Below are 13516 nucleotides of genomic sequence, written 5' to 3' on the forward strand. Positions count from 1 at the left end.
CAACGGTCCAATCACAGTAGAGTGACGTGACTGGTTTCATGAGAAAGAAAGCAAATGACCAATCGGAAGCTCTCATTTGGCTTGTTTACTTCCTGAAACGCCACCATTGCGATATGCGGGCAGTCTGCTCTAGTCTATATCGGACCTCCATGAGCTACCGTTACTGTTTAAACAATGACCCAGTCAACTATTCACTTTTAGTTTAATACATGACGAGGCATTGTCTAACGGTATCTAGCTGGCTAGCTACTGATAGCTGCTGATATCAACAAATGCTCCAGCAATAGTCGACTCGAGTGCATAATACCTCCGTTCCCTCGTTAGCTAGCTCACGTTAGATCCATCTGTCCCAGTAAACTAAATTGTCTTAACGTTATCTACCGGGCTAGCAGTAGCTACAGATAGCTCCTGATATCAATGTCTTATAACATTGATTGAATGCGTATTCTAGCTGAGGGCATGTTGAATGTGATTTGACAAAAGAACCGTAACGTTATAAATAGGGTCCAGCTGCATCGCCGGAGAATCCTTGCATGCTGAATGTAGGGTCTAGCTGAATATAGGGTCTAGCTGCAGGGCCGGAGAATCCTTGCTGGAGCTGGAGGCTACTCAAGTATACACACAGACAGTGGAGCTGTTTGCAGATAGCAAGCATTTTGACTTATTGCGTGGTGGCGATGTCTCGCAGATAATACAACTACAAGTATGATTATATAATATATATTTTATTTTAAAAAAGAATTATATAAAATATATATATATATATATTTTTTTATCAAAAAAAATTTGGCAGGTAAGAAATATGCTTGGCGGGTAGACTCTTCCCATCTACCCGCCACTGGCCGGTGAGTCAAAAAGTGAATTTCGCTCCCTGCCTCTACCTCTACTGTCTTTAACTATGAATGTACATCCTCTACTGTCTAACTATGAATGTACAACCTCTACTATCTTTAACTATGAATGTACACAACATCTACTGTCTTTAACTATGAATGTACATCCTCTACTGTCTTTAACTATGAATGTACATCCTCTACTGTCTTTAACTATGAATGTACATCTACTGTCTTGAACTATGAATGTACATCCTCTACCTCTACTGTCTTTAACTATGAATGTACATCCTCTACCTCAAGTCAAGTCAAGTCAAGAGTTTTAATTGTCACGGCATACAGGTATACAATGAAATGCGGGTGGTCTTGCCCGCAACGATGTGCAATACAGTGGTACAACATATAATAGAATCAAAAAATGAAAAAACAACATTGTGCAGTAAACAGGTAACAGGTAACATGGAGTGTCATCTCGGTATCTGTACATAGTTATTTACAGAGCATATGGGACATGCTAGTTAGCTTTGGTAGTGCAATACACTGTTCCTGTTATTCTAATTTAAAGTGTCCTTTCCTTTGGCCATAAGTGTGCGTGTGTGCGACATGAGTGTGTGCCCGCTCATGTTAAAGTGTTAAGTGGCTGCTCGTGTGTGAGCGTGCACAGCGTGCGTGTCGTGTGTGTGTTCTTGTGTGCTTGTGTGTGGATAGTTCAATGTTCTGAGCACTCAATGTTCATTGTTCATGGCTCTGATGGCCTGGGGGAAGAAGCTGAGCCTAAGCCGCTCTGTCCTAGTAGCTGGGGTTCGCAGGCGTCTGCCTGACCTCAGCAGCTGAAACAGGCTGTTATTGGGGTGGTGAGGGTCTTTCATTATCCTGCAGGCTCTGGATTTGCACCTCTTGTTGTATAGAATCTGCAGGGGGGGTAGTGCAATACCCGTGGTACGCTCGGCTGAGCGCACCACTCTCTGTAGGGCCTTCTTGTCCTGTGCCGTGCTGTTTCCATACCAGGCAGTGATGTTTCCGGTCAGGATGCTCTCTACAGCTCCTGAGTAGAAGGACTGGAGTATCTTCCCCGATACTCTGAACTTCCTTAACTGTCTCAGGTGGTAGAGGCGCTGTTTCGCCTTCTTTACTACTGTGTCTATGTGTGTTGACCATGTCAGGTCCTCTGAGATGTGGACCCCCAGGTACTTAAAGCTGCTCACCCTGTCCACGGTAGCCCCGTTAATCATCAGTGGTGTGTGCGTCTCCTGCTGTCCTCTCCTATAATCCACAATCAGCTCCTTGGTTTTACCAATGTTCAGGAGCAGGCTGTTGTCCTGGCACCAGCGTTCCAGTACCTCAACCTCCTCCCGGTAGGCCTTCTCGTCGTTGTCCGAGATTAGCCCCACCACCACCGTGTCGTCTGCGAACTTCACTATGGAGTTGGAGCTGAACTTGGCCACACAGTCGTGTGTGTAGAGTGAGTACAGCAGGGGGCTTAGAACACAGCCCTGGGGGGACCCGATGCTCAGGGTGATGGTGTTGGAGGTCTGACCCCCCACCCTGACCGCCTGGGGTCTTTCACTCAGAAAGTCCAGTACCCAGGCGCTCAGGGCGGAGCTCAGACCCAGCTCGATCAGCTTGTCCACCAGTCTGGTGGGGACTATGGTGTTGAACGCTGAGCTGTAGTCAATGAACAACAGTCTCACATAGCCCCCCTTCTGACGGTCAAGGTGGGAGAGGGTGCTGTGCAGTACCTGGGAGACCGCGTCGTCAGTGGACCTGTTTGTCCTGTATGCAAATTGCATAGGGTCCATATCACTGGGGAGGGAGGCACAAATGTGGTCCTTGACCAGCCTCTCAAAACATTTCATGACCACAGAGGTGAGTGCCACCGGTCTGTAGTCATTTGGACATGTTGGGGAGGGTTTCTTCGGTACAGGGATGATGGTAGACATCTTGAAGCAGGCAGGGACCACCGACTCCGCCAGGGATTGATTAAATATGGCGGTGAACACTGGGGCAAGCTGGTTGGCACAGGACTTAAGTATGCGTCCTGTTATACCATCTGGGCCAGCAGCCTTCCTGGTGTTCACCTGCATAAATGCTCTTCTCACACTGTGTACCGTCAATGAGAGAGCGCCCCCCCCCCCCCCCCCCGCGGATGCCCCCCCCCCCTCCACAACAGTCGGTGCACCAGTGACGTCACTAGCCGTTGGGCCAGCAGTGCCACTGTTTGCACCAAACCGCGCATAGAAGGTGTTGAGCTGGTCCGCAAGGGAGGCGTCGTCGCTCCCCATTGAGGGGGCGCTGACTTTGTAGTCAGTTATAGCCCTCAGTCCCTGCCATAAGCCTCTTGTGTCATTCTGTGCCATTTGTGCCTCCATCTTGTCGGCATACGTCCTCTTAGCAAGTTTGACAGCCTTGCGCAGAGTGTAGACTGTTGTCTTGTATTCTTCCATGTTTCCTGACTCTCTGCCCCGGTCATAAGCAGTGGTGCGAGAGTTCAGGGCTGCTCTGATGGTACTGTCCACCCATGGTTTCTGGTTTGGGAACACCCTCGCCTTCTTTGTGGGGACGATAGTATCAGCCAGTGTTGTTATGAATGACACTACAGCGTCTGTGAAATCGCTGACGTCACTATTACTCCTCCTGAACATTCCCCAGTCGGCGTCATCCAGTGCGTCTTGAAACGTGGCCTCTGATTGGTCGTCCCATTTTTTTACCTCACGTGACACAACGGCGTCACGTGATCTCTGTTTATACGCTGGGACCAAAAAGATGGCGGCATGATCCGATGTGTTTGTTGCTTCCGCTAATGGTGGAGCCGGTACAGCCTTGTATCCGGCTCTGAACGGGGTGTAGCAGTGGTCGAGTGTATTTCCTCCCCTCTACCGTCTTTAACTATGAATGTACATCCTCTACCGTCTTTAACTACGAATGTACATCCTCTACTGTCTTTAACTATGAATATACATCCTCTACTGTCTTTAACTACGAATGTACATCCTCTACCTCTACGGTCTTTAACTATGAATGTACATCCTCTACTGTCTTTAACTATGAATGTACATCCTCTACTGTCTTTAACTATAAAAGTACACATCCTCTACCTCTACTGTCTTTAACTATGAATGTACATCCTCTACCTCTACTGTCTTTAACTATGAATGTACGTCCTCTACCTCTACTGTCTTTAACTATGAATGTGCATCCTCTACCTCTACCGTCTTTAACTATGAATGTACATCCTCTACCTCTACTGTCTTTAACTATGAATGTACATCCTCTACCTCTACTGTCTTTAACTATGAATGTACATCCTCTACCTCTACTGTCTTTAACTATGAATGTACATCCTCTACTGTCTTTAACTATGAAAGTACACATCCTCTACCTCTACTGTCTTTAACTATGAATGTACATCCTCTACCTCTACTGTCTTTAACTATGAATGTACATCCTCTACTGTCTTTAACTATGAATGTACATCCTCTACTGTCTTTAACTATGAATGTACACAACATCTACTGTCTTTAACTATGAATGTACATCCTCTACTGTCTTTAACTATGAATGTACACAACATCTACCGTCTTTAACTATGAATGTATACCTCTACTGTCTTTAACTATGAATGTACACAATATCTACTGTCTTTAACTATGAATGTATACCTCTACTGTCTTTAACTATGAATGTACACATCATCTACTATATTTAACTATGAATGTACACATCTACTATATTTAACTATGAATGTACACAACATCTACTATATTTGAATGTACACAACATGTTGTGAAGGGCCAGATTAAACCGAATATATATATTTATTATATATATTTAATTGTATTTGTATATTCTCTAATATTCCCTGATATCCCTTGTATATTCATTGTACAATATGCATTGAATATCCATTCTAGCCTACTGAACATCCCATAATAGTCTCCATTCTACTATTGGTCGAGACCTTGGTGCCAGGCTGCCATACCCCCCAGACCCAGTTCAAACGTACCGCTCAACATGTACGAACAAGTCCTAGTTCCGCGTAGGAATCTGGCTACCGCACCACTAATGGGACTATTTGTTCATAGTGCGTATATATACTGCGCTACTAAAGTAGGACTTCCCTTTTCAGTCCAGTTTCTTACCCTCCAATAGACCACAGACGTAAAGCCTCCCCGCGACGCCACGTGTGGGAGTAAGGCCAAGTTCGGCCTACCATCGGTATTGAGACATCGTGTATATTAATATTTGAATAGTCATATTTGGCACTATATCGTCGAGTTGGACGTAGTCTATTAAGCTAATAATAGTCTGTTAATATATAGTGCTTCGTGCGGTGAGAATACTACCGTAGTCAGCACCCCATCGTTTCGGGCAGAAAACTGACTGCTTAACCAGGATGATCGACCCCATGTGAGATTGCACCCGAGGAGCCCCAGAGCCGACGAGCGAGTGGACCTGTATACCGGATTATTCTACCGACGACAGCCCGCCTTCCCAGGCACGGATTATGCTTTGTATACGTTGATTATTCCATGGATAAAGACCCCCGACACTGCCGTGTGTTGGAACCCCCCCCCCCTGGAGAGGACGCAAGGTGAGGAGACGCTCTGCAAGACGAGGTCGCTTCACGTCTCTCCTCCGTGGACCGGAGGACGCCGGCCCACAAAGAGTCCATCTGCTTTCATCTGCGGTCCAAGGATCGCCGGCGCATTGAACGGCACTACAGTGGGTTCACCTGGGATACCCTTGGCCGGATGAGGCAGCCGGACTCTACCCCCCCCCCCCCTTCCTACTCCTGTCGGCTTACAAGCGACCGGATTAACCCCCCCTAGTGTATCCAGTCTATAATCATTAAAGTATCATTGCTGTTATTCCTTAACTATTCCAGGTCGTATATGTACCACCTGCGCCTTCAGAGATTGGACATTCTCTATTGATATACCGACGAATACTCTTGCCATAAAAGTGCATACTAATTCCCATTCATAAATGTGATTGATTTGATTAAGTGCTTGCTCTACACACCATCGGTGTAGAAATAAAGACCTATTTCTAATTCGTACATTTGTGTTGGATCCGTTTCATCTACGTGACAGTGTTCATCATAATATATTTATGCCGAGTACTGGGTGGCCGAATATTAAGTACAAAGGTAGTGGTAGTAAGTATCATATCTAGTAATACAGTCAGGGAATTGTACCCCTCAGTTACACAACATCTACTATATTTAACTATGAATGTACACAACATCTACTATATTTAACTATGAATGTACACCTCTACTGTCTTTAACTATGAATGTCCATTGTCCAGCGTAGCTAAAGTCTTTGGACAATGACATCTGGAAAGAAATCTTAAGAGTTCCAGCTCACTTCCTTCCTCCTTCCCAATCCATGATCCATCCATGACATCATCATAACAGGCAGAACCCTTCATGGTGTTGATGAGGTTGAACATCTGGCAGACCAGGCTGCAGAAACAAATTAGTGGGGGGGCATAACATTTTCTCGGGGGGGCACAATGGTTTTTCAACACAGGTTCCCTTTTATACGTTTCAGCTGGGACAACGGCACTGTGGCTTGCTTGGCGCTGCCCACGGTGCTGAACTAAACAGCAGAGAGGCAATTGAAAAATCTAATTTCTCTCCATCTTAAGAACATTCACTTATACAAAAACAGACTGAACGGATATATATAACAGACCTGCTGGGGCAGCGGACTGAGAGCAGGGGACACAAACAGGCTGGATAAGATGGAAGGCCAGTAGCGTGGTTGGGGTGGAGCTGGACTCTAGCGAGGGTGGCGGAGAGGAGGAACCTTGCTAAGCTCCAGGCCATCAGGGAAAACCCCTCCCACCCACTATACACAGACTTGGCTGACAGGAGGAGCATGTTATAGGCTCACACTACCTAAATGCAGCACTGAACGGCACAGGAAGTCCTTCATTCAGACAGCCATCAGACTATACAATGCATCACTATGCCTCACTGCATCACTGAGCACAGAGTGACAGTTACCATCTTCCTGGACTCTTACTTTTTAAACAGCACTGTGCAATATTACACCTACTGTAGACTTCAGTATATTTTTACTGTATTTATTTACTTCTTCTTTATATCTTTTATTCTATTTTTATTCTATTTCATTTTATTCTATTCTTAGGCCATTTGTTTTGTTATTTTATATGAATGAATGAATGAATGAAAACTTTATTTAATAGATTGCAGAATGGGTACAATACAGTACGGCTCAATACATACAATTGTTAAGGGGATGCAGACCTGAGAAAGACGTTTGTCTTGTTTCCATCAGGGTCCCCCATTTTCAATTCATATAGACATATATGACATACATGACATACAGATAGTCAGTACTGCTACATCTATACATTTATGACATACCAGATTTGCAAATACAGTACTTTTTGTGATACAGAAGGAGTCAAGAAAAGGGAGTATATACATTTGACGTAGAAACTGTACATTGGAGGAGGTTGGGTGGGGGGGGTTGGGTACATTGGGATATTGACAACCATACTGGGTAATTTACATTGGAGGTGGTTGGGGGGGGCGGGGGGCACACTGTATAAACAAGTAACACTGTACATTGAGGGGGGGGGGGAGGAGACACTGTACAAACAAACACAATTGTACATTGAACTATTGACAAAACCATACTAGGTAAATGACTGTACATTGGAGGGGGTTGGGTTAGGATATTTTTCGTGACTTGTTCTGTCTAAATGTTTAATGTTGAGTGATTTGCAGTCAAATTTCCATCAGGATAATACATCTATTCTATTCTATATCTTTGAAAAGTCTCCATTTATTCAACACTCAAACTGACAAACTGAACAGAACTGACAAAAATAAGGTGCATAAAAAAGCAAACAAAATTCCTCCACAGGCTACTCACCATCATTAGTAGAGCGGCAAGCGGCGTTTGGGGACAGAGTGAAATCTTCTTAAAACACTGCCCCTCTCCACTCATTCCTGAACTTTTTTGTAAAGTCCTTCTCAAATGCCAACTGAATTAAATTGGCCTTGCGTCGATGAAGCATACTAAGGCGTTCTGTAAAGACGTTCTTGAGGGTAGAAAACGAATTCTCACAGAGTGCCGTGCTAGCTTCAGTAGTGTTGTTGTTGACATCAGTACCCACTAGGGCTGTCCCGGACCCCGACTAAGGATTTGGATAGTTGACTTTGATACAAAAAAAATTAAAATAAAAATTACCAGGGTGGGCACAGCTGACTCAGTGGGCGGGCCCGGCCCCCTAATGCCCGCCCATGGCACCGGGTCTGACATCTGGTCTGGACATCTGGCAGAGCTTTGTCTTCACCTGGCAGCCACATTACCTCTCTAGACACCTGTTACATAATAGGCTTTACACACAGCAGTGTAAAGACGTGAGCTACTTCAATGTATTTGTGTGAATCAGAAGTCCCCATCGAGGGAGGTTTCCTGACAAAAATTGGTTTTGAGGTTCATAATTCGTAGTGCCAGTTATTAGTCATATGGGTATTATTAGTCATTGTTGGTATTAAAGTTTGAGAATGTTTGTGAACTTTTGTGTCTTTCTTTGACCAAATTCAAATGGATAGGGCCCAGTCAGGGGTCTTCTCTTCACTATGTGTGTGTGTGTGTGTGTGTGTGTGTGTGTGTGTGTGTGTGTGTGTGTGTGTCTTTTTTTACTGTACCCTAATTCATCATCTCACGTCATGATGTTATACAATGTGAATTCGACCACCTCAAAAGAAACCAAAACATTGATTGATTGATTGATTGATTGATTGATTGATTGATTGAAAACTTTATTAACAGATTGCAGAATGGGTACAATACAGTACAGCTCAATACACACAATTGTTAAGGGGATGCAGATCAGAGAAAGACTTTCGTCTTGTTTACATCAGGGTCCCCCATTTTCAATTCATCAGGACATATATGACATACATGACATACAGATAGTCAGTACTGCTACATCTATACATTTATGACATACCAGATTTGCAAATACAGTACTGTTTGTGATACAGAAGGAGTCAAGAAAAGGGAGTATATACATTTGACGTAGAAACTGTACATTGGAGGAGGTTGGGTGGGGGGGGGGTTGGGTACATTGGGATATTGACAACCATACTGGGTAATTTACATTGGAGGTGGTTGGGGGGGGGGGGGGAGACACACTGTATAAACAAGCAAAACTGTACATTGAGGGGGGGGGGGGGGGAAGACACTGTACAAACAAACAAAATTGTCCATTGGACTATTGACAAAACCATACTAGGTAAATGACTGTACATTGGAGGGGGTTGGGTTAGGATATTTACAGGGGCCAGTTTTGAATTGCAGTCTCCCGTAGGTGTCCCTTGAGAGGTTTTGAAAGTGGGTAGTGATCCACATTCCTTTACAGCTTTGGGTAGGGCGTTCCACATTGATGTGGCATAATTGCAAAACGTGTTTAGTCCCTTATTTGAGCCGAATCTGGGTTTAACATGATTTGTGGAGGTCCCTCTGGTGTTGTGATCGTGGTATTCACTGACCTTTGGGAAGTATTTTGACATGTACATGGGTACCTTGGTCGTGTAGTGTATCTTGTAGACCAGGCCCATTGCAAGTTGCTGTACTCTGTCGTCTACTCTAAGCCATCCTAGGTTGTCAAAGTGGGCAGGGGTGAGGTGGGTTCTAGGAGTAAGGTCAAGCAGTAGTCTGACCAGTTTGTTTTGAGATGTTTGTAATTTTGTTTTTAGCGCCTTTGAGGTGCTTTGGTACCATGAGGTGCAAGCATAGTCGTAGTACCCCTGAATGAGTGCTCCTGCCAGAGTCTTCAGGGTATTCTTGTTTACCAGAGAGGAGATCCGGTACAAGAATCGAGTTCGTTGGTTGACTTTTTTTATTACATTGGATGCCATTTTGTCACAGGAGAGATTAGCCTCTAGGATGGAACCCAGGTAGGTAATTTCATCTTTCCTTGTGACAATATTGTCACCCACTGTAACTGAGAAGCCGTCGGTCTTGCTGAGTTTGTTATTTGAACCGAAGAGAATGGACTCTGTTTTGCCGATGTGTAATGATAGTTTGTTATCAGCGAGCCATATGCAGATTCTGCCTAGTTCCGAGCTGAGGGTTTTTTCAACCTGTAACTTGTTCTTGTCAGAGACCAGCAGGGCTGAGTCGTCCGCAAACAGGAACAAGTTGCAGTCACAAGCTGACGACATGTCATTTGCATAAATTAGGAACAGTAGCGGTCCTAGTATGCTTCCTTGTGGAACACCACAGCTCACTGTGAGGGGGGGGGATAGGGTACCGTTTACCTCCACCATCTGTTCCCTCCCCTCAAGGTAGGATTGCATCCAGCTCACTGATAGACTATCAAAACCAATTGCTTTTAGCTTGTCAATCAGAATGGAGTGATTGACCGTGTCAAAGGCCTTTTGTAGGTCCAGCATGACCATGCCGCAGTATTTGCCTGCGTCCACCTCTTGTTTGATGTGGTCATTCAAATAGAGAAGGCATGTGTCAGTGGAGTGGGATGTTCTGAAGCCAGATTGGAATTCGTAGATTAGATTTTTTTCCGCTAGGTACTTTTCGACCTGTTCATAGACTATTTTTTCCATGACTTTCGAGATGGAGGTGAGAATAGAAACAGGGCGGTAGTTGCCTGGGTCTAATTTGCTGCCCTTTTTGTGCAGAGGGGTCACCCTCGCAATTTTGAAGTCCTTGGGGACGTGTCCCTGTTTTATGGAGAGGTTTATTATGTGTGTGATGATTGGGGTGATGGCGGCTGCTGAGTCTCTGAGGAATTTGGAGGAGATGTTGTCATGGCCAGTGGCCTTGTTAGGTTGGAGGGCGCTCAGTTTATTGAGTACCTCATCTGTTGTTACCATTTCCAGCTTGAAGTCGTCCTTGCGGACCCCTAGGTTTTTGTAGTAACAAAGAACTATGTGTTCTACCCCATAACGCCCTGAGTGGGAGGGTAGTTTGTTTACCAGTGTTGTGGCTATGTTTGTGAAGAAAATGTTTAAGTAATTGGCTACATCCAGCTTGTCTGTGATGAGCGTGTTGTCCGTTTTATGTTTATGTTTGAGAATCTGGTTGAGTTTTTTACTGCATCCTAGTTGATTATTGAGTAATCAATAATAATAATAATAATAAGATAATAATAAGGTTTGTGTAGTAGTCGCAGTACAGACTAAGCTAGGTGCTGCTGGGTTAGAAAGACAACGTGTGGGGGGAAATAGGTCAATGCTGAGAGACACGTCTGGTGTTGCTGTGTGCATTAGGTGACGGTCGACATGTAAATAATGCAGCCTGACCACTTGACCACATTTCTCTGCGACGCAATTGTTTACATTTTTCTCTCCTCGAGGGCAGGTCTGTGAGCTCATGCTCTCCTAATAAAGGAAAATGTGTGTCATCATCTCAGAATGTGAATCCGTTATTCCGACTTATCCGGTATCCATCGCTTTCGTCGGGGAACGCAGATGCAGACCCAACTGTATTCGCATCAGTGCAACGTGTGCAGTTTTTGTCTCCTGTAAAATGTATGAATTAAGTAACTTAAAATGTCTGGGCATTGCAAATCACTATTGCCTCCCAAGCCGATCCGTGATGCTCACAGGCAGATGAAATATGACACTCTCTGGGCTAACAGCATAATGTCCAACAATGTGACAAATCAATTTAAAAGGGGAGAGTAAGTCATGTAAAAATCGATATCAAAGGGTGCATTTCCCGTCTTACAGACAGGCAGCATGGCCCTATTCTTGAGCCATTATGGAAAAGCTGAAATATGCATTTACCCTTTTATTTAGCATACTAATATATAATATCTCACATCGTCTTTGTGACAAGCCACTCTCCCTACATGGCACTGCCAACCGAAACGTGGTGGAAATTCCACTCTGGGGAAATAATAACTTAACTTGTACCAGAAGGTAACGTTTCCACTTCTTTTTTTTTTTTTTTTTTTTTTTTTTTTAATCACACCAAAGATGAGAACCAAATTATTCGGCCACTCGTCTGTGTGGCAACAAAACGCACGAAAAGTAGCCAATTAAATCTGATGTGTCCATTAATATCACGATATGATTCAAGTTGTTGCAAGCGAGGCTTTCCCCCTAAATGCGCTACACTATTCACCCCCGCTGCTCAAAAACTCCCATCGTGTTATTTTTCCATTTCCTCTGCAGCCAGAGAGAGAGAGAAATAGCAGCGTCTCTGCAGAGCAAACAACAAATAATACGCACTTGTAGTTTATTCTCAAAGAGCGCGTCTTACCCTCTGATAGCTCCAGCTCCAGCTCCGCCAGTCGGGCGCGCACCTCCAGCGGTAATGTATCACGGTCCGCCATTCCTCTTTAATAAAATGCACTTGGATTTATCTTCTTTTCCCCCTCTCTCTCAATGCCCCTCTCCGCAGAACTCAAATGGAGCACACAGTGAGAGAGTGAGTGCGGCGGGTGAAAGTGGTCAACGGAAGAAAAGCCTCCTATATATTCAAGTCCGCCCGGCCATGACTTGACTTGTCCCTCCGCTGTGACAGAAAAAGGTGCTGTTGTTGTTCATTCCAGTCTGTGACAGTCAGTGCGGCTCGGAGCCCAATAGTATCCAGCTGCAGCCGTTCAGACACTCTCGCCCGCTCCTTCTCTTGCTCTCTTTCTCTCTCTCCCTCTTCCCTCGCTCTCTCTTTCCCAGTCTCTCTCTCTCTCTTGCTCTCTTTCGCTCTCTCTCTCTCTCTCTCTCTCTCTCTCTCTCTCTCTCTCTCTCTCTCTCTCTCTCTCTCTCTCTCTCTCTCTCTCTCTCTCTCTCTCTCTCTCTCTCTCTCTCTCTCTCTCTCTCTCTCTCTCTCTCTCTCTCTCTCGTCTTACATGTCTGTGTGTCCGATGGAGGGCGCCAGATTGTCCTCTGTGTCTCACTCTTTTGTAAAGCATAGTCCAATTATTTAAATTATAAATACAGCTTTTGCGTGCTGGCATCAAGCAGGGCTGGCGATCAAATGAATAGCACTTTTATTGGTATGGCAAATATTAAGTACTCACCACTAACCGGTTTGTCCACAGAGTACTGGACTGTACTCTCGCCCCCCCCCCACCCACCCAACCCCACCCCACCTACCCAACCTCCTCCAATGTACAGTTTCTACATCAAATGTATATACTGTCTTTTTTTGGACACTTTTTGTATCACAAACAGTACTGTATTTGCAAATCAGTATGTCATAAATGTATAGATGTAGCAGTACTGTCTATCTGTATGTCGTGTGTGTCATATATGTTACGATGAATTGAAAATGGGGGACCCTGATGTAAACAAGACGAAAGTCTTTCTCTGGTCTGCATCCCCTTAACAATTGTATGTATTGAGCCGTACTGTACTGTACCCATTCTGCAATCTGTTAATAAACTTTTCAATCAATCAATCAAACCTGTATATCTATCTGGGCCTGTGTTTAGCCAGTTAACCAGTACAGTTAACCATTGTGTGGGAAATTGTAGGTGAAAACTATTAAACATGGTAAATATTAAACAAAAAGGTTCCCTGTGTACCTTCACTGTCTGCCTCCACCCTGTTTCATCACATTGTATCACAAAAACCATTAGCACTCCACTACTCTGTACTCAACACCGCAGCACCCAAATCTCAACACTGTTTGACGAACATTGTACCCTTCCTGCTGACCTGTTGT

At 44.6% G+C, this 13516-nt stretch overlaps 1 protein-coding gene across 1 annotated transcript in view; it reads right to left on the reverse strand.

Annotated features, from left to right (window-relative positions):
* Positions 1-12430, reverse strand: part of dip2ca (disco-interacting protein 2 homolog Ca) — an 837941-nt gene extending 825511 nt beyond the window's left edge. The window contains exon 1 of the mRNA XM_084312140.1: positions 12110-12430. Coding sequence (XP_084168266.1) covers positions 12110-12182 — 73 coding nt within the window. The 5' untranslated portion in view covers positions 12183-12430. The remainder of the gene's footprint in view (positions 1-12109) is intronic.
* Positions 12431-13516: the final 1086 nt, after the last annotated feature.

The sequence above is a fragment of the Notolepis coatsorum genome (assembly GCF_963971535.1).
Source record: "Notolepis coatsorum genome assembly, chromosome: 4".
Taxonomy (NCBI): domain Eukaryota; kingdom Metazoa; phylum Chordata; class Actinopteri; order Aulopiformes; family Paralepididae; genus Notolepis; species Notolepis coatsorum.